Consider the following 20,823-nt stretch of genomic DNA (forward strand, 5'->3'; position numbering starts at 1 on the left):
ATGCTGAAATTGTTTCAGAAAAAAGACCTAAAGACACTGACAGGAGACTCTTAACAAAATAGCTAGGACTCTGATCAGTTACCATATAGTGATTCTACCTACTTTGTTAAGCCTACCAATACACACAGAACTTCCAATTAAAACTTCTTAGGTTAATTTAAGTACAAAAAAATAATCAAGGGTGCCTGGATGTTTCACTTGGCTGAATATCCAACTTCAGCTCAGGTCATATCTCAAGGTTTGGTTCTTGAGTCCAAGCCCCACATTGGACTAACTACTGTCAGCGCAGAGCCGGCTCTGGACCTCTATCCTCCTCTCTCTCTGCCCCTCCCCTGCTCATGCTCTCTCTCAAAACAAAACAAAACCAAAAAAAGTCAAGAGTTACAAAAGACAGATGGAAAAAAGGAAGTCAGAATAAATAGATGAAAATAGCATGTTAATCCATTATCTGGATATGTAAAATTTCTATCACCTAAGGTAATTCAACGAAGGTCAACTTTCATTAGTTGAATATTTTATTCTCTAATAAAATCCTATTACCACAAATTAAAATGATCACCTCTTCTAAGATTTTCAGCAGTGCTTTCATTTCATTATGTCAATAGTTATTATTGTATTAAAATAAAGATTGGACTCTTTAGTGAATTTATCCATACATTTTTCTGCAGAGGAATTACTTTTGTTACTCACCTTCTGGCTCTCCAAAGGTGATGGTAAGTTCTATTGTGTCATAAAGAAAGGTGAACACAGCTTGATCATCACTCCACTCAATGACTTCCCACTCAGACAAGCTGGAGAGAAATAAACAAGACAAAAATTTTTTTTTCTGAAGTAGAAGAAGAGAGTTAACTTTTGATACCACACGAAGAGTACCAGCAATAGTTGCTTAAGTTTTTTTATAGTTTGAAAGACAATACAATATTTTGATTCAAACACTGTGAATGTGCAAATATGCTTTTGAAAGAATTGACTCAATTTTGAGTTCTGTATCAGAGAAAACCCAAGTTTAGGCAACATAAAGTGTTAAATATTTTAAAATAATTTCATAGTTTTTCCACCTTGTATACTTTCAGCTTGGTGTTGAGTACACTGACTCTTTTTGAGGTTGTATTGTATTACAGGTTAAAGATAGTGATACACAGGGGCGCCTGGGTGGCTCACTCAGTTAAGCATCTGACTCTTGATTTTGGCTTGGATCATGATTTCATGGTTCAAGGGTTCAAGCCCTGGTTTGTGGTTTTAAGCCCTATGTCAGGCTCCATGCTGGCAGTGTGGAACCTGCTTGAGATTCTCTTTCTCTCTCTCTCTGCCCCTCTCCCGTTGTGTGCAGGCTCTCTCAAAATCAATCAATAAACTTAGAACAACAACAACAGTGATACATGTTACAAACACACGTCAACTGCAATAATAGGTTAGACAACTAGAAAGGCACAGGGTAAAACACAAAGTACTAACACCTGCTTTTTCTTACCTCAACTGATCCAGTAGCTCCTCAGTTCTATTTGTTTGTTTTTGCACAAAGTCTATTTGAGCAAGGGTTTGCTCTTTCTGTACTTCCAGTTCTGAGAGATTTCTGCAAATCACAGCAGGTAATCATAGATAAGGCTATTGTCAGAGAATCTGGATTCCATAAAAAATAAAAGGTTTATGAGAAGTCACATGCTAGATCGCTCTCCAGTGAAGTGAATGGCATCCATTTTTTTCTTAGTTTTTTTTTTTTTTTTTTATAAGCATTAATCTAGAAGTGTGGGTCTAATTAGGAAAGGCTTAAATCAATGGTTCTCAAAATTAGGACCATGAATGTATCTTTGATGGTTTGCGTATTCTTTAAGATTGTTATTAAAATTTACTTTTCATTTTGGGGCACCTGGGTGACTCAGTCAGTTAACGATCCGACTCTTGATTTCTACTCAGGTCATGATCTCATGGTTTGTGGGACTGAACCCTGTGCTGGGCTCTGAGGTGACAATGCAGAGCCTATTTGGGATTCTCTCTCTCCTTTCTCTCAAAGTAAGTAAATAAACTTAAAAAAGTAGAATATAAAAACAGTTTAATGCTAGGTTTATTTTCTTTAAAAGGATCCTGATACTATTCAAGCTCTGTAAACAATAAGTGCTTAGAAAACATTGGCAACTAAGATGGATCAAGTTCAAGGTGGAACAGAAGCCCTGAGTCAGTCTTAATTCAATTTTCATGTGCCTAATCTTGTCAGTTTTTAGAGGTAGGAAGCCATTTAGCCTTGTGAAGTTTAGCCTATTTTCTAATACTCCAGGTGAAGCTGACCTTTGGAGCTCTTCTTCTTCAGTTCTCAACTGTTCCAGTTCTTGAGGAAAAAAACAAAAACAACAAATTTGTCAGAATGGATACATTAAAATGTTGCTACAAAAAAATCCTCTGTTCTATTGAAAATTCTGTATCACTTTATCTCACTTAAATAGAGAATGGCTTGTTGTTTTTTTCCCACATTTATTTCCTTAACTAATTCTGTTACCTTTCTCTGCAGCTCTCATTTCAGAATTCCATTCTTCCATAGGATTGACTTTCTCTTCATCCTCCAAATTCTTAGTTTCTAAGTAGGCAACGTGCATTAGAATAACTCAGTCAAAAATAACCAGAGATGAGAAAAAAAGATGGTCCAAAAATGAACTGTTAATAGTATTTCACAAATACTCATCATTCCCCACCTTTCCTTGCCAATAAAGCACTGAGCTATATTTTACGAGTATATATTATACTTATAATTTCATACAAAGACTTGCGTCTAGTGGCAGACAAGCGATCTTTGAGCCATATGCAATGATCTCCAACAGCAGCTTCTCATAGGCCACTCTGAAGTAGAAATTGTTTATATATAATTGCATACATTGAAGTAACTGTTAGGCAACCCCATGGACAAGAAGCAGAAACAGATACACATATACAAAAGCATGCATGCACACTTAAAATTTTGCTTTTGAAATCTTGGAGTCATCCTTAAAACCTCTTTCCCTTCCCACATCCAAACCAAGTTTAGATTTTTACCTCAAAAATATATTTCAAATATACTTTTTTGTTCACCCATGCCAGCCTCCCTTAATATAAGCTACTGTCTTTTGTTAACCATACCATACCAATCCAATAAGTACTTAACTTCTTACATTTACTCTTGATTTATTCAAATTCAATCTCTACATTGCAGCCAATGCTTAATACTCTTCAAGGTTGCTCAATGATCTCAGAAAAAGTCAAACCTTCTTAAGAGAGGTTTGGTCAGGCCCGCAAAGCTGACATCAGCTTTATCTGAATCATGTTCTCTTGTGCTCTCTCTATCCCAGCCAACACTGGCCTTATTTCAGACCCTTGTACTTCTGTATATGTTATTCATATTAAGTAGTCTGCCCTCCTCCCTTCACTTTAACTCTTCCTCAGTCTTCAGATCTTAGCTTAAATGCCACTTCCTCAGAGAGAAGCCTCTCCTGACCTGATTAGGTTAGATTTCTGTCTCAGGACCTTATAGCACCATGTAACCTCTCTCACAGCACTTACCATAAAATTATTATTTTTAAGTTTATTTATTTATTTTGAGAGAGAGCAAGTTGGGGAGAGGCAGAGAAAGAGGGAGAGAGGAAGAGAGAGAGAGCAGGCTCCATGCTGCCAGTGCAGAGTCCGACATGGGGTTCCAAACCATGAAGCTGTGAGATCATAACCTGAGCTGAAACCAAGAGTCAGATGCTTAACTGACTGAGGCATCCAGGTACCCCAAATTATGTGTTTAATTCTTATATTCTCTTCTAGATGGCTCCACAGGGCCATAAAGTTTTTGTGTTTAACCACCATGGTATTCTAAGCACTGAACAACTGTACATAGTGCACTGTAGGTACTCAGTATATTTGCTCAAGGAATAATGAAGGAATGAGAAAGAAACAGAGAGCTATTTATCTGTGAATCTAGAAAAAGAAGTGTGGTTTTTGATATTTTAAAAATGAGAGGTGAATATATCCTTCAGAGAGGAGGCAGAAAGGTTGAATATATAAGAGATAAGGAAAAATCAGTGATATGAAACTCCCCCACCAAGAGGGGATGGAACTAAAGTTTAGGTGGAAAGACTGGCCTTAGGGAAAAGAAAGAATGATGGAAGAATGGATATAGATATATAAAAGTTTGATTTGTTTGGTAGTAGGAAGTTCAAAAGTTTTGGACTAAAAGCTTTGTTTTTCATATGTGAAGTAGGAAGAAAGGTAATGAACAAAGGGGTAGGGTAGTCTAAGATTATGGAATTCATACACTCATTATTAATGCAATGTAGAAAACATGTCCTAGGCACCTGCTCAGTGCAAAGCACAGTGCTAAGAACTCTGAGGGATGTGGAGAAAAATAAAAGCTGATTTTGCTTCCATGGAGCTTACAATTCAGTTAGGGAGATAAAATATACAAAAATAACTATAATTACAAGTAGATGTATATCTACCACAAGAAGGACTAATAAAATAGCTACAGGAGCTCAAGGGAGATAAGGGCTACTTCCTTTGGTAGAAAAGAGGAGAATGCCGTTAGCAAAGACAAATGGCAGGACTGCATAGAGATGACAAGAGTTGGTTGGAATTTGGAATGCATATTAGAATAATAGTAAATCATGTAAGAAAGGAATACCTAAAAATGATTGTAGAGAATGTAAATATCAAGCTCAGGTGTTTGGACTTTATTGTTATAAATGGAAAGAGAAGTTTTGGATGGGAGTGACATAATGAAAACTGTTCTTCATAATTATTTAATCTGGCAGCAATGTGCAAGTTGGACTGGAAGGAGATGGAATGAAATTAAGAGTGTAGAAAGACTGCAGGATGCCTGGGTGGCTTGGTCAGATAAGCATCTGACTCTTGGTTTCATCTTGGGTCATGATCTCACGGTTTGTGAGTTCGAGCCTCTTGAGGGGCTCTATGCTGACAGTGTGGAGCGTGCTTGGGATTCTGTCTCCCTCTATCTCTCTCTTTCTCTCTGCCCCTCCCCTGCTCACTCCCTCTCTCAAAAAAATAAATAAACTTAAAAAAAGTGTAGAAAGATTAGTTAGAAGACTTGGAATAACATGTCAGAATTAATGATAGCCTTAATCAGAATGGGAAAGAATATAAGAGATGTTGAAGAAGTAGATATGACGGGACTTGATAAAAGAAACTCTAAGACAATGAAAGTTTTTAGCTGTTTATAGTATGTAACAATAGTGATGCCATTAATAGAGATGAGAAACATCATAGGGAGAGCAAATTTTCAGATTTTAGAAATAAAAATGTCTTTAAGGTGCTTAAGGACATATTTGAATAGAGGCTAGGCAAGAAGCTAAAAATGCTAACTATGGAACTCAAGAGAGAGCCTAAAATGCCTTCACTCAGTAGCTTAATTATAAGCTACTTAAGGGCAAAAATCTGTGTTTATAATATCTTTTTTTCTGATGCTAAGCACAGTATCAAGCATGCACCAGGTGTTCAACAAATGAATTTAACTGAATTTGGAAATCATTCATACAAACACAAATGTTAAGGCAGAGGAAAGCATGAGGGAGAGAATATAGGAATGAGTAGATGATAAAATCTAAAGGCCCCAAATATCATATGTTTGCACGTATAGAAGGATTAGGAGGAACTTAACAGAGGACCATGGGGGAGAAGAAGGGGGGAAATAGTGGGGGAAAGGGGGAGAAGCAGACCATGAGAGACTCTTGAATGCTGACAAAAACTGAGGAGTGATGGATGTGGGGGAGGGAAGAGGGGGATGGGCACAGAGAGGGGCACTTGTGGGGATGAGCACTGGGTGTTATATGGAAACCAACTTGACAATAAACTATTTGTAAAAAAATAAAAAAATAAAAAAATAAAGGCCTATGCAAGAAGTTAGAGAGGACCAACAGAGAAGCTAAAAGGAATAGTCAGAAAAAAAAGAATAGGGTCAGGGTAGTATAGTATCACAGAGGTTTAGAGAGATGAAAGGTTCAGAAGGAAGAGAATAATCATCAGTGTCAAATGCTAAAAGAAGTCAAGATAGCTAAGGACTAAAAGCTTCCAAATTTGATGATTGTGTGGAATTTTGTGAATTGTGAGTTAGCAGTTTCAGGGCAACAATACTAACAATTTGGGATTAGTAGAGGTCAAACTGAAAGGACAGATACTTTTCAAACTGAAAGGACAGATACTGAGAGATAAGTTCATCTATTAAAAGATAAGATTATAGTCTAGGTTATGAAGAGCTTTCTAACGAGGTTTATTATCTTGGGCATCTCTCATTGATTGTGTTATGGGTGACCAGTGGAAAAGAGCTTTATTTTGCTCTAATGTCTCAAATTGCTAATACAAAGGTTCAGCATAGTGATACAAGCAATCTGTACCATAGGGAAGCATTTAGATAAAATTAAATTACTTTTTGGGAAAGGGTTCAAAATACTTTACCGATGTCCACCTCAGTGAGACAGTTCTCAATCTTCTTAAGTATGTTGTCCATTTCGTCTATCCTTATCTGAAGTTTCTCCCTCTCATTCTAAACATACAATATTATATTGTTAAGTTAAATCTCTAAACAAAACACTTTAACATTACAAATGGTTAAACTTACTGACATACTGCTTTTTCTCTACCATGAACAGACAAATCTTGAAACGAAGGTCAAAGCTTCAAGTCTGGACTTAAGGTGTTTTTAAAAAGCATACATAACAGGGGTGTCAAGGTGGCTAGGTCAGTTAAGTGTTCAACTTTGGCTCAGACAATGATCTCATGGTCTGTGAGTTTGAGCCCCACACTGGGCTCTCTACTGTCAGCATAGAGCCCACTTTAATCCTCTGTACCCATCTCTCTACCCCTCCCCTGCCCTCATACACACTGTCTCAATAATAATAAACATTAAAAAAAGGCATATTTAGGGGCGCCTGGGTGGCTTAGTCGGTTAAGCGTCTGACTTTCGCTTAGGTCATGATCTCGCGGTTCGTGGGTTTGAGCCCCGGCATCGGGCTCTGTGCTGACAGCCAGCTCAGAGCCTGGAGCCTGTTTCGGATTCTGTGACTCTCTCTCTATGACCCTCCCCTGCTCACGCTGTCTCTCTCCCTCTCCTAGAAATAAATAAAACATTAAAAAAAAAAAAAAAGCATATTTAACAGATTAATATAAAGCCATTTTTTGTACTTTCCTTTATTTCAGCATTTCCAAGTTAATATGTATTACTTAAAAAAAAAAGAATTCTTAAAAAAAAATGTTCTGTGGTCAAATAAGTATGGGAAACACTGAACAGACTGTACCATCTTTTTGGGAAATGCTAAATGCATGTGCTTTAAACATGCACATACAGGGACACCTTGTTGGCTCAGTCAGTAGAGCATGTGACTCTTGATCTCGGGGTCATGAGTTCAAGCTCCACATTGGGCATAGAGCTTGCTTACTTACCTACCTACATACATACCTAAAAATATACATGCACATACATTCATAGCTGGGTATAGACTATGAGGAGGATAATACTACAGTATAATCCTTAGCAATGAAAGATCAGAATCCTACATTGTTTTATTTCAACATCTAATATGAGACATAGGCCCATATTAGTAAATATATTCTAGAATTACTCAAGATGTCAGATACCCCACCCCACCTCGCCTTTTTTTTTTTTAGTAGACTCCATGCCTAACATGGAGATTGAGTTGCATGCTCATAACTGACTGAGCCAGCCAGGTGCCCCTGGATTTCCCACTTTTGCTAAATTGAACCCCACCTCTTATGAACCATTTTCAATTTATTCCCAAGACTCATTCACATGACTCTCCTCAGGAACATTCTTCATATCCTATAACCTATAAAGTTACTTTAATAGTCCATTCTTTCTATGCTGTTAGCGGTGTCAAATTACCTGAGCTGACTGTACCAGCTTGCTGTAGAGAGCCACTTTTCCTTGGTGAGTGAAGACTTTAGTCATCTTGGTAAAACGGGATTTTATTTTGTTCAGATAAACTCCAAACGCCTTCAACTGTAAGAGAAAGTCAGAGGTTATAATGCACTAAAACAAATGAGTTAAAAAGGCAAATGGTATGGAAGGGCTGGTTTAGCTGCTATCTACTAAGCTTTACCCATCCTACACTGATTCCTAAGGCAGGGCATTTCTCATTTGCAAATCTTAAAAAACAACAACAACAACAAACTCATTCATTTAAGTAATCTCTGTGCCTAATGTGCGGCTCAAACTCCTGACCCCAAGAACAAGAGTCACATGCTCCAAGAGTCAAGAGCCAGTCAGGTGCCCCTTCATTTGCAAATTTAATCACACTTAATAGTTTAAGAACAGAACCAAAGATTTCAGTTTTAATTCCTGCTTAAAAAAATTTTTTAACGTTTATGTATATTTGAGAGAGGAGGAGAGAGAGTGTGAGTAGGGGAGGGGCAGAGAGACGGAGACAGAATCTGAGGCAGGCTCCAGTTGTGAGCGGTCAGTACAGAGCCCAACAAGGGGCTTGAATTCACAAGCAGTTAGATCATGACCTGAGTCCAAGTCGGAAGCTCAACTGACTGAGCCACCCAGGTGCCCCTAATTCCTGCTTTTCATTCATTTATCCATATTGCAAGTTAGAAAATGACAAGCTCTGAGTTAATTTAAAAAACTCTTCTCATATATTAGAGCACATATAAAATGTGTTGCTTATTATTTAACCAATTAAAGTAAGTCTTTTCCTCATCTAAATCTAAGTGAAAGGAAAACAAGTAGGAGGAAGTTCTAAATAAACTTCAAAAATATTTCCTATATTAAATCAGTCATTTCAGATTTGAAAAGATTATATATTAGCAATTACTCATGTACAATTAAATAAAAACCTTGGTAACATATTATACCTGAGAAGTTAAAGAACTCATCACTAATTACCAAGCAACAGTTACTTATTTCACAAAAAAACTCATGTTCAAAATGTCTATATTGATTCCCATTCAGAAAATGACACAAAAATACCTCCTCATCAGAGCAGTGTCTCATTTTTTCCCACAGGTTCCTATTTACATCAGTCAACAGTTTATCCTGGTTCAATGCAGACAGCTTTAATCTAAAATATAGAAAAGTTAATTAATTAGCTTAGGGTTCAGAAGTCAGCTTGAATGAATCAACACAGATTCACAGGCATACTTAATTTAGTAAGGTAGAAAGTTCTTTTCTACCTTAAAAAAAGGGGAATTTACTCAAGAACAGTGGCCAGCCTGATTATTTAAACAGTTGTAGAACAGTTCAAGAATGCTATGAATCATAAAAACTTCCCTCACAAACAGAATTCTCAAGCAACTTGTTCCAATATGAAAACATGTGCTTTTAAAGAATCTTTAAGGCCTATCAATGTGTAATTATTGTCAAGTTGTAGCTATTAAGTAAAAGTTCCCAATTCAGCTCAGTCTTACCTAACTTTTATATAATAGCATTTATAAAAGTAGCAAAGTTATTAGTCTCTTGCAAGTAAGTAGAAGAAATATATTTCTATAGGAGTTAGAAGATATTATACACAGGAGTATAGGTGTAAAATCAGATAGTAGAGCATATCTAAACATACTGTGCATTGTATGCAAGATCTTACTTTATTAAAAAAAATTCTCAGACAAATCTTGAGGCACTCAACTCTCTTCAACAACATGAAGATAAGAAACTTTTCTGTCTTGTTCAATGATGATCCCCAGTACTTTTTTTTTTTTTTTTTTTAAGTAGGCTTCACACCTAGTGTGGAGCCCAACTTGGGGCTTGAACTCATCACCCTGAGGTCAAGACCTGAGCTGACACCAAGAGTTGGACACTAACCGACTGAGCCACACAGGTGCCCCAAACCCCAGTACTTAGTGCCTGGCACATAGTAGGTGTTCAATATATAGTTGAATGAAAAAACAGAATAGGGCAAATCTGTGGTTATAATTTAACAGCATCTTAAGTTTCTAGTTTTAAAACTACATAATTCTTCTAAAATTATTTTTAAAAAGTTTTTTAATGTTTATTTTTGAGAGAGACAGAGCACGAGTGGAGGAGGGGCAGACAGAGAGGGAAACTCAGAATCTAAAGTAGCTCCAAGCTCTGAGCTGTCAGCAAAGAGTCTGATGGCCCAATGTGGGGCTTGAACTCACCAACTGCAAAGTTATGACCTGAGCCGAAGCTGGACAAGTTGGACGCTTAGAGCTGCCCAGATGCCCCTAAAAATTACTTTCTTTTCTGCTTGTTAGATTGGTTCAACTTTAGTATGGATAGTTCTAGATAAGAATGATATAAATACATTTTGGATTGTAAGTCCTAATTTACCTGAAGGAATCTAGATATACCTAATTTGTAAATTAGTGTGCCACATTTACATACACCAAAGCACTGAGCAACAGTCTGAGTTCTTTCTTTCATTTGCACGTTCTTTCATACATGCAAATCAAGGGCAAATGTGATAAAATTATAAACCCAAAGGCAATCTTGATTTCAGGCACTATACATAAATCTCTAAAAGGTATTATCTATCTTCTCTTGAAGATGTTCTTTTGCAATTTATGATATAATCTAATAATTATTATTGAGGATGTACTTTTTGCTAAGAATGGCTTAAAGACATTTTATATATACATTTCCTCTGCTCATTTCTGCCAGCTGAGTAGGTATTGTTACCTCTAATTTATGGATGTGCAAATGACAGTTAAATGACTTATATAAAGTTACACAGCTAGTGCTGTAGCCAGGATTCAGATTTAACCTGTCTGACTACAAAGCCAACTTTTTCCTACATACCATATCACACCATGAATTAATGCCATGAACTCTTTCCTATGCCAGTGTTATTCTAATCAAAACCTTAGCACGCAGGTTATTCACCCATCCAATGAAACACACACAAAAATGAAAACTTTCATACTCTTCAATCTTTTGGCGAAGAGCCTCACAATCTTCTCTATAAATCTGTATCTTGGGTCGGTAAACATATTGACTTAACATCAGGTCTTCTGGAGTAGGTGGTGTATTTATAGTAAACTGGAAAGAAAACAAAATCAGTCTCTCAAAACAGGTAGTTTGAGGACAAAACCATGTTTAAAAACTGTTTCAAGTTTCAGAGTACTTGAAGAGTCATAAAAGAAAATTTGACTACTCTATGAAATTGATATACCCAATTCGCTAGTAGTTGGAATTTGAATTCAAGTTTCTGACATCAAAGTCTGTTTCTTATATTTGTTTAGTGGGTGTTTCAGTCACATGTGATTCAAAGTAGTTTGAAAATGGTTGGTTATCTGTTGTTTTAAGAAAATCAATACCTAAAAATTCACGGTTATCAGGAACTCTTCCATTAAAAGAAAAAAAAGATGACAGTTTCCCAGATTATTCTTTTCTACTCCCATTTTCTAGCTCTAATCCATACTTCTGTCCCAGTTTGGATTCAAGTTTTTCTGGCATATGTAAAATAAGATAGTAAAAATATGGTTATTCTCAAAAACATTTTATAGTTCTAATCCAATGACTTTTTTTTTTTTTCCTTTTTTTAAAGATTTTATTTTAGAGCACTTGGGTGGTTCAGTTAGTTAAGCATCTGACTCTGGATATCGGCTTAGGTCATGATCTTGCAGTTCATGGGTTTGAGCCCGGTTCAGGCTTCGTGCTAGCACTACAGAGCCTGCTTGTAATTCTCTCTCCCCCTCTCTCTGCCCTTCCTGTTCTCTCTCTCTCAGAATAAACTTAAAAAACATTTTAAAAAGATTTTTTTTTTTGTGAGAGACAGAGATTGACAAAATGTAAGTGGGGGCAGGGCAGAGAGAGGAGACACAGAATCCAAAGCAGGCTCCAGGCACTGAGCTGTCAGCATAGAGTCTGACATAGGGCTTCAACTCATGAATCTCAAGATCATGACCTGAGCTGAAGTCGGATGCTTAACTGACTGAGCCACCCAGGTGCCTCTATCTTTATTTTTTAAATGTTTATTTGTTTTTTAGAGAGAGAGAAAGCATGAGTGGGGGAGGTGCAGAGAGAGAAGGGGACAGAGGAGTTGAACCATGCTCCACACTGACAGCTCTGAGCCTGATGTGGGGCTTGAACTCACAAACCAAGAGTTCATGACCTGAGCTGAAGTCGGACGCTCAACTGACTGAGCCACCTAGGTGCCCCAATTTCATTTTTAATCGCTACAGCCAACATGGGGCTCAAACTCAGAAGCCATATATCAAGGGTCACTTGACCTTACAAGTGTTAGTGTAATGGAAAAACCAAGTCAGCTCCTTTTACATTACATACAAAACCCAAACCAAACAAAACCCTACAACCACCCGTTATTCACAGGCTGTACGGCACAGAATAAATCATTTTACCGCTCTAAGATTTGGTTTCCTCATCTATAAAATGGGCACAATATTGACCAGCTCTCAAGATTATGGTAAAGGTTTTTTTTTTAGGGTTCCACAAGCCCAGAGTCTGATAAAGGAATCTAACAAATGTTAGTTTCTTCTCACTTTCTACTTTTCTTTGATAAATTAAAGGAAATAACTGAATGAGGTTTTAATCTCCCTTCTCTGTCCCTAACATATCTTCTAGCAGATGTACTAGGAAAGTATAAAAAGTGCTAAGATCGGGGCGCCTGGGTGGCTTAGTCGGTTAAGCGTCCGACTTTCGCTTAGGTCATGATCTCGCGGTTCGTGGGTTCGAGCCCTGCATCAGGCTCTGTGCTGACTGCCAGCTCAGAGCCTGGAGCCTGTTTCAGTCTGTGACTCCCTCTCTCTCTGACCCTCCCCTGCTCACGCTGTCTCTCTCTTTCTCCTAGAAATAAATAAAACATTAAAAAAAAAAGTGCTAAGATCAATTATAACTGAAGTTGATTCTCTTTCTTGAAGGTATATTTAGGGCTAAAATTATGAATAAAAATCAAACCTCTATGCACTGGCTCAAAAAGAAATGGCAACACTGGAATACAGATTATGCCTTTTTTTTTTTTTTAATTTGGAAGAGGAAGAGACAGAGAGGTAGGGGGAGGGGGCAGAGGGACAGAAAGAATCCCAAGCAGGCTCTAAGCTTAGCACAGAGCCAGGAACAGAGCCTGATGATACAGGGCTTCACCTCATAGCCCCAGGATCATGACCTGAGCTGAAATCAAGAGTCAGATGCTCAACTGACTGAGCCACCCAGGTGCTCCCCAGATTGTGTGTGTTTTTTTTTAAAATTACTTTTTTATTTTGAGAGAGACAGAAACAGCATGAGTAGAGGAGGGGCAGAAAGAGAGAAGAGAGAAAGAATCCCAAGCAGGCTCCGAGCTGCCAGCAGAGCCCAGTAAAGGGTTCCAACTTACGAAACTGTGAGATCATGACCTGAGCTGAAATAAAGAGTTGGATGCTTAAGCAACTGAGGCTTTTTAAGCAAGGTTGTTTTCACTCCAAGAAATCAGGCCTCCTTGGAAAAATAGCTAAAGGCCTTCATATAGGAGTCAAATGCTTGGGTAAAGGCCTATTTCTTTTTATAGAAGTATTTGGACAATAAATGAAAAATAAATTATAGCATTACTTTGCAACTACTACTTTACAACTCCTAATGAATTACTAGATCTAGATAATTGATCGTTAATGGCTGCCTATTCATCATTACACATTATTTCCTGATGGAAGTAGGACTATAAAGTGAACTTGGAAAAAAAAAACAAAAACTCTGAATCTGATAAAGCTTCTGCCACTTTACAAAAAATACAAAGGAGAGATATAAGTTTGGGTGCGCACAATTGGCTAAATCCATACTGCGGTAAACTCTCCAAAATGAAAAACAAAACCAAACCTGGTTTCTTCACCAAAAAAGAAAAAAAAGGAGACAGAGATGGAATGGGACCTTACAGTTCAGAAGATGACGAGAGATATCAACCAATTACAGTATTTTGACCTCATTTGGGTCTCAACTTAGTAAACTGGAAAATAATGCTCAAGACAATGAGGAAATATAAATACTGATTGAATTATCATTTTAAGGTATGATTATTATATTTGGATATGTTTTTAAAATAAGAGTATTCATCTTTGTAGGGATACATACTGAAAACCAGATAAAATGATGGTGCCTGGGGTTTGCTTTAAAATAAGAGGGGGAAGGGCAGGGAAAAGTAGACAAAACAGAATTGATAGATTTTGAAGTTTGGTGATATATACATGGGGAGTTCATTGAACTATTCTCTATTTTTGTTTATGTTTGACATTTTCTATAATAAAAGTCTCTTTAAAAAAGGGTAGTGTTCCTCCTGAGCCCTCATAGCCACAAGTGAAACATAGGACCATGTTCCTAAAGATTCACCAGGAATGCAAGTGTCAATGAGTATCAGGCTTATGCACGGTGGGTACACATGGGTTCTAACCGTCCTTGCTGTATGCACAAGTTGGGTTAATTTGTTGCACCTTGAGCCCAGGACCATGTACACCAGCTACCCTCCTCCCCTGACTTACCTATTTTGATTAAGTACCCAGTTTATGCTCTTATACAATCAGCTCTTGGCTATTTCAGGTTTGGTAGGAGTACCTGCAATAGTTCCTTGATCTCACCGAGGAGGGTGTAAATTATAGTACTTCTGCCCAAGGCACTCCCTGCACATGCTGAGGGTCATGGGACACTACAATAGCACCTTTTGCTAGTGATGCCTGCTGAGCTCCTGCAAACACATATGGGTGCTGTACATGTGTCTATATGGGGTAGCACACACTTCCCTACTTGCCTCAAGAACACTCTCCTCAGGGGTGCCTGGCTGGCTCAGTTGGTAGATCATGTGACTTTTTTTTAAACGTTATCTCTACACCCAAAGTTAGGCTTGAACTCACGACCCAGAGATCAAGAGTTGGATGCTCTACTGACTGAGCCAGCCATGTGACTGAGCACATGACTCTTGATCTTGGGTTGTGAGTTCAAGCCCCACATTGGGTGTAGAGCTTACTTAAAACAAATCAAAACAAAGAAAAAAGAAAAAAAAAGGAAGGGAAAAAAACCACTTTCCCCAGTTCTACCCTAAAAGAGACGCCTAATTATCCAAGTCCTGTATCAGATGCCCATAGCTATGAACTTCATTTTCAATAGTCCGTATGTACCTCTTTGGCTTTTTCCTACTTTGAGACTTTTAAATTTCTTTCCTGGATAGCATAAATCCTCTCTTCATCTTTATGGATTAGTTCCCAGATCTATGTCCCGAATACTGGTCCTTCTGACCTCTGCAAGGCCTGAGAGGAAAGGGGAAGATTCAGACCCTAATGGCAGCTGACCTAAGGGCTAGCTCCTTAAGTGTCCTCTTCTTCACCCCTTCTGCCAGCAGCCTCTCTGTTCCTATCTTTCCCCTCTGCCTTCTACTAGTCCCCTGGTCCTCTTTCTGCTTTTCCTAAGAAGGATGTAGACTCTGGATTCACACTTAGGCAGCTTTCTACTCTGCATCCATGGGTGAAAAAAGAGGATTCTAGTGGGAATCTAGCGGGCAGCTATAGTCATAATAATGAGGTTGGGGACCCAAAAGATGTGTGCATATTTTCTCAGTTTCTATCTTTGATTCACACTTCACACTTAGATATACAATTGATTTCTTTTTAAACAGCTTTATTGAGGTTTAATTCACATACCATATAATTCATCCATTTAAGTATACAATTAAATAATTTTTTAAAGTATATTCACAGGGTTGTGTAATCATCAACCACAATTTAATTTAGAGCATTTTCATCCCCCCATAAGAAACCCTGTACCCACTAGGTGTCACTCTGCATTCTCTCCCACCCCCATCCCAGCCTCAAGTCATCACTAATAAGTTCACATTTTGGCTATTATGAATAGTGCTCAAGTACAAGTTTTGTGTGGATGTATATATTCAGTTCTTTTGGGAATATACTTAGAAGTGGAATTGCTGAGGGGCACCTGGGTGGCTTAGTTGGTTAAGCAAACAACTTTAGATCCGGTTATAATCTCATAGTACGTGGGTTCAAGTCTCACTGGCAGCTCGGAGCCCAGAGCCTGCTTCCGATTCTGTGTCTCCCTCTCTCTCTGCCCCACCCCAGCTCCCACTCTGTCTCTCTCTCTCAAATATAAATAAACATTAAAAAAAAGAAGTGGAATTGTTGAATCTTACAACAGCTCTGTTTAACTTTTTGAGAAAATGTCAACTGTTTTCCAAAGTGGCTGCACCATTTTACATTCCTACCAGCAATGTATGAAAGAAAATTCTAATATCTTTACATCCTTGCCAATACTTTATTTTCTGTCTTTGACTACAGTCATCATAGTAGTTGTAAAGTAGTGACTCATTTTTGTTTTAACTTGCATTTCCTTAATGACTAATGATGCTGACCATGTTTTCTTCTATTTATTGGCCATCTGTACATGCTTCAGACAAATGTTTATTCAGATCCCTTTGACTACTCTTTTTTTAAAGTTTTTATTTACTTATTTATTTTTGAGAGAGTGAAGGTACAAGCAGGGAAGGGGCCGAGAGAAGAGTAAAATCTCAAGCAGGCTCTGTGCTATCAGCGCACAACCCAATGCAAGGCTTGAACTCAGGAACCATGAGGTCATGACCTGAGCCAAGATCAAGAGTCGGATGTTCAACCGACTGAGCCACCTAGGCACCCCTAGATCCTCTTGACTATTTTTTAATTGGGTTGTCTTTTTATTATTAAGTTGAAAAAGTTCTTTATATAGTCTGGATACAAGTCCTTTATAAATGTTAAAATTTGCAAATATTTTCTCCCATTCTGTGGGTTGTCTTTTCACTTCCTTGATGGTATCATTTGTGGCATAAAAGCTTTTTTAAAAATTTATTTTGAAAGACAGACATGCAAGTGGGGGAGGGGCAGAGAGGGAGAGAGAATCCCAAGCAGGCTTTGTGCTGCCAGCACAGAGCCTGATATGTGGCTGGAACCCACAAAGCCAAGAGATCATGACACAAGCCAAAACCAAGAGTCACATGCTTAACCGACTGAGTCACCCAGGGGCTCCAGTAGCACAAAAGATTTTACTTTTGGTGTTATATATACTTGATTTTTTTTTAATATTTATTTCTTTATTTTGGGAGGGGGGGAGAGAGAGAATTTGCACCATGCTGTCAACACAGAGCCCAATGAGGTGCTCAAACTCATGAACTGTGAGATCATGACTCAACCAACTGAGCCACCCAGGTAACCCAACAAAACCTTTTTTTAAAAGTAAGCTCTATGCCCAGTGTGGGGCTTAAACTCACCACCCTGAGACCATATGCTCTACTGACTGAATCAGCCAGGTGCCCCTGGGTAGGTCTATTCTTTAAAAGCTAGATAGAACTCATCTGGTTCTAGTGACAAGTTTAATGGTAAGTTATAAAATAAAATTTTCAATGATAATAATAAAAGTTTTCCAGGTCTTAGGTTAATATTGGTAATTTATATTTTGCTAAAAAAAAAATCATCTGGGGTGCCTGGGTAACTCAGTTGATTAAGTGTCTGACTCTTGGTATCAGCTCAGGTCATGATCTCATGACTTCATGGGTTTAAGCCCCATGTTGGTGGGCTCTGCACTGGCAGTGTGGAGCCTGCTTGGGATTCTCTCTTTCCCTCTCTCTCTGCCCCTTCCCCTACTTGCACTATCTCTGTCTCTCTCAAATTAAATAAACAAAAAAAAAATCATCTGGGTCTTAAAATTTGTTGTCAGAGTTGATGGATTAAAAAAATTATTTTAATCTCTGGACTAGTCTTCTCAACTATCTATATTTTAGCTTTCTATTTTTTCTTTTGTAAAATGTTTATTTACTTATTTTGAGAGAGGGGGAGAGCAAGATTCCCAAGCAGACTCTGGCTGTCAGCACAGAGCCCAACTGTGGGGCTCTATTTCATGAACTAACTGTGAGAGCATGACCTGAGCCGAAATCCAGAGTCAGATGCTTAACTGACCAAGCCACCCACGTGCTCATGTCTTTTTTTCTTAATTAGGCTCTTTAAGAGTTTTCTTATTTTATTGTGTTCTCAAAGTACCAGTTTTTGGATATGTGCTGCCGAAGCGAGCACATCAAAATATCAGTTTTTGGATTTGCTATTCTTTCTACTAATTTTTGTTTCCTGTCTCATTAGCTTTACCATTGACCTGTATTAATTCTGTCTTCATGTCTTTTTTATGGATATTATTTTATGGTTCATTTTCCAATTTCTTTTTTTTTTTATATTTATTTTTGAGAAACCGTGTGTGAGGGCATGGTGTGTGTGCATGTATGAGTGGGAGAGGGGCAGAAAGGGGGACAGAGGATCCAAAGTGGGCCCTGTGCTGACAGCAGAGATCCTGAAGCGGGGCTTGAACTCATGAACCATGAGATCATGACCTGAGATGAAATCAAGAGTCGGATGCTTAACCAAATGGGCCACCCAAGCGCCCCTCATTTTCCAATTTCTTAAAAGTGAGCATTAAGAATTCCTGTAAGTTCTCTTCTATAATAACAATATCTAAAACTTTTAATTTTCTGCTAAGTACAATTTTTGCTGTAGGTCCCATAGATGTGGTATTAAATATTCTCCTTTACTGTATTTTCTTAACAGTCTTGATTTCCTCTCTGATCTCACAGTTATCTACAAGTATATTTCTCAATTTCCAAGAAGCTAAGAATGTTTTAGTCCTTTCATTAGTTCTAATTTTAGTGGATTAAGAGCAGGTGATATTGTCCATAAAAATCTCCCCTTTTTTTTTCAGTCAGTTAATATTTTCCTTGTGGCCAAGGGCATAACTAATTTTTATAAATGTTCAATAGACTTAAGAGAAAAAATATTCCTATTAAATTTTTCTATTAATCTTTTAAATTGAGTTTACTGACTGCAGAATTAAAATATTGTATAAACATATAATTTTGATTTAGAAAAATGTTTATTAAAAATTTCTGCTATTCTTGGATTTTTGTAATAATATGAAAAAGCACTGAAGATAAAATACATGGCAAGGAATGAGAAAAAATAAAATTTCACCTTATCAGAATCTATGATACTACAAAAAAATCAAATTTTATGCTAAGCACAATATACCTACTACAGAAAAACTTTCTGTAGGAAAATATACTTCCTTAGATTCTTTTTCTGTTTTTGTATAAACGCATGTTTTGATACAGTCTAATAAACAAGTACAATACATTTTAATGGAGATAACTATTTTGCCAAGAAATTGCACTTACTTTGGCTGGGAGATTGCTCTGTCGGGGTTTCTGTATCAAAATGTGGACCTGAAGAAGTATGAAGAACTCCTTTACTGTAATTTTCCCATCTTTGAGTTTCTGAGGAAAGAAAAAAAGTTTGCACAACTATTTAAGGTGACTTCTTTTTGACTATAACCACCTCACTTTTTTTCTAAATAGCTTACAATATATTTGTGGAAATATCCAAGTATTTGTAAAACTATATATATATATATGAAGAGATTTTATCTAATATTATTTCTTAATGTTATTCAGTAACAATAGTATTGAGAACAAATTATACTCCATATGACGGATGAATGTGCTGGGTCCTTAATAAAAAACACTTGTTTTCTGTATAATTGAAATATTTCATAATTTAAAAAACACTTTTTAAGTTTCTGTTTTTGATAAAGTAAGAGAGAGCGAGCGAGCAGGGGAGGGGCAGAGAGAGAGGGAGAGAGCTGTTCAGCCTGGGGCTGGTTCTCATGAACTATGAGATCATGACCTGAGCAGAAATCTAAGACTTGGACACTTAACCGACTGAGCCACCCAAGCGCCCCTAAAAAAGTATAAAAACAAAACGAGGAAAATAGTTGCGTTAGAAACAGAAGTATTTCAACATACCTCCTTCAAGCTCTCTTCACAAATAGCGTCTCTGAGAAACTGTGATTCCATTTGACTATTGTGGTGTGCTAGAAGTAAAGCAAATTTAGGAGATGAATATGTCAAAATTGAATTGTAAGCTTAATTTTAACCATCATTCAGGTTTATATGTGGTTCATGCTATAGAAGATATCCACTAGGATCTTTTGGGGAAGAGAGTCATTTATGGTGCAAAGTCTATTACAATTTTAAGGCCCCATTCAATGTTTCTCTACCAATTAAGAGCTTCTTACAGCTTATAGTCTATCACTTATCAATTTATTAAAATAACTAAGAATTAAAGAGACTAAATATTATTTTACTTATCAATTATGTAGAACTCCCCAAAAGCTCAAATAAACTTCAAATATCTCCTAAATTGAAATACAATTATTATTAGTCAAGTAAGCAGATGACTTCTATTATTTATCCTTCATGAAGATCTTACTGCTGAAATCCAGAGAAGTCCCATCAGCCTTGATTGAATCCAGAGAACTGCTGCAACTAGATGGTGTCCTGCTTAGGCTTTTTATTAATACACTGTTAGCATTTTTATCTATATCCCCTTCAGCATGGTGATCAAAAATCTGAAATTATCAATTAAGGAACATCATCAATATGAAGTTATGACTTTGTATACTTATAAATAACTAAAAGTTAAACACTAACAAATACTACTTAACATAAAATCTATAATTTCTATGAAACACCTTAGTAATAAATTAGAATAAGTAATAAGCAACTTATTAGGCCTTTAGAGTTCAAAGTAATTTTATTTAAGAATATATGGAAATCATCTTGTGCATTATACTGCATAAACAAATTGTTTCTCAGATGTATCTAAGTTAAAGACAGATCCTATGACCTGACAAATGTTGACCTATCCAATTATTTAGCTACCAGCCACCAGGGTCAGGGCTACTACACTGAAATAAACCAGCATAGAAAATTGGCTAGAAAATACATAGCATAATAAACCAGCATAGAAAATACATAGTTACTCTGGCTAGAGCACAAAAAAACTTATTTCCAGGCTTTAGTACTTCATTTCCCAGGTGACCAACACTTCTTT

The 20,823-nt window shown here is 37.2% G+C and overlaps 1 protein-coding gene across 1 annotated transcript in view; it reads right to left on the minus strand.

Annotated features, from left to right (window-relative positions):
* Positions 1 to 20,823, minus strand: part of KNL1 (kinetochore scaffold 1) — a 68,053-nt gene that overhangs the window by 8,260 nt on the left and 38,970 nt on the right. The window contains exons 11-21 of the mRNA XM_077764679.1: positions 20,200 to 20,338; positions 19,734 to 19,801; positions 19,107 to 19,205; positions 10,860 to 10,975; positions 8,951 to 9,041; positions 7,862 to 7,978; positions 6,418 to 6,505; positions 2,492 to 2,569; positions 2,284 to 2,323; positions 1,472 to 1,573; positions 691 to 791 (exon numbers count right to left, since the gene is read on the minus strand). Of these exons, the coding sequence (XP_077620805.1) occupies positions 691 to 791; positions 1,472 to 1,573; positions 2,284 to 2,323; positions 2,492 to 2,569; positions 6,418 to 6,505; positions 7,862 to 7,978; positions 8,951 to 9,041; positions 10,860 to 10,975; positions 19,107 to 19,205; positions 19,734 to 19,801; positions 20,200 to 20,338 (1,039 nt within the window). The remainder of the gene's footprint in view (positions 1 to 690; positions 792 to 1,471; positions 1,574 to 2,283; positions 2,324 to 2,491; positions 2,570 to 6,417; positions 6,506 to 7,861; positions 7,979 to 8,950; positions 9,042 to 10,859; positions 10,976 to 19,106; positions 19,206 to 19,733; positions 19,802 to 20,199; positions 20,339 to 20,823) is intronic.

Source organism: Crocuta crocuta, unplaced genomic scaffold (assembly GCF_008692635.1).
Source record: "Crocuta crocuta isolate KB4526 unplaced genomic scaffold, BGI_CrCroc_1.0 scaffold102, whole genome shotgun sequence".
Lineage (NCBI taxonomy): Eukaryota > Metazoa > Chordata > Mammalia > Carnivora > Hyaenidae > Crocuta > Crocuta crocuta.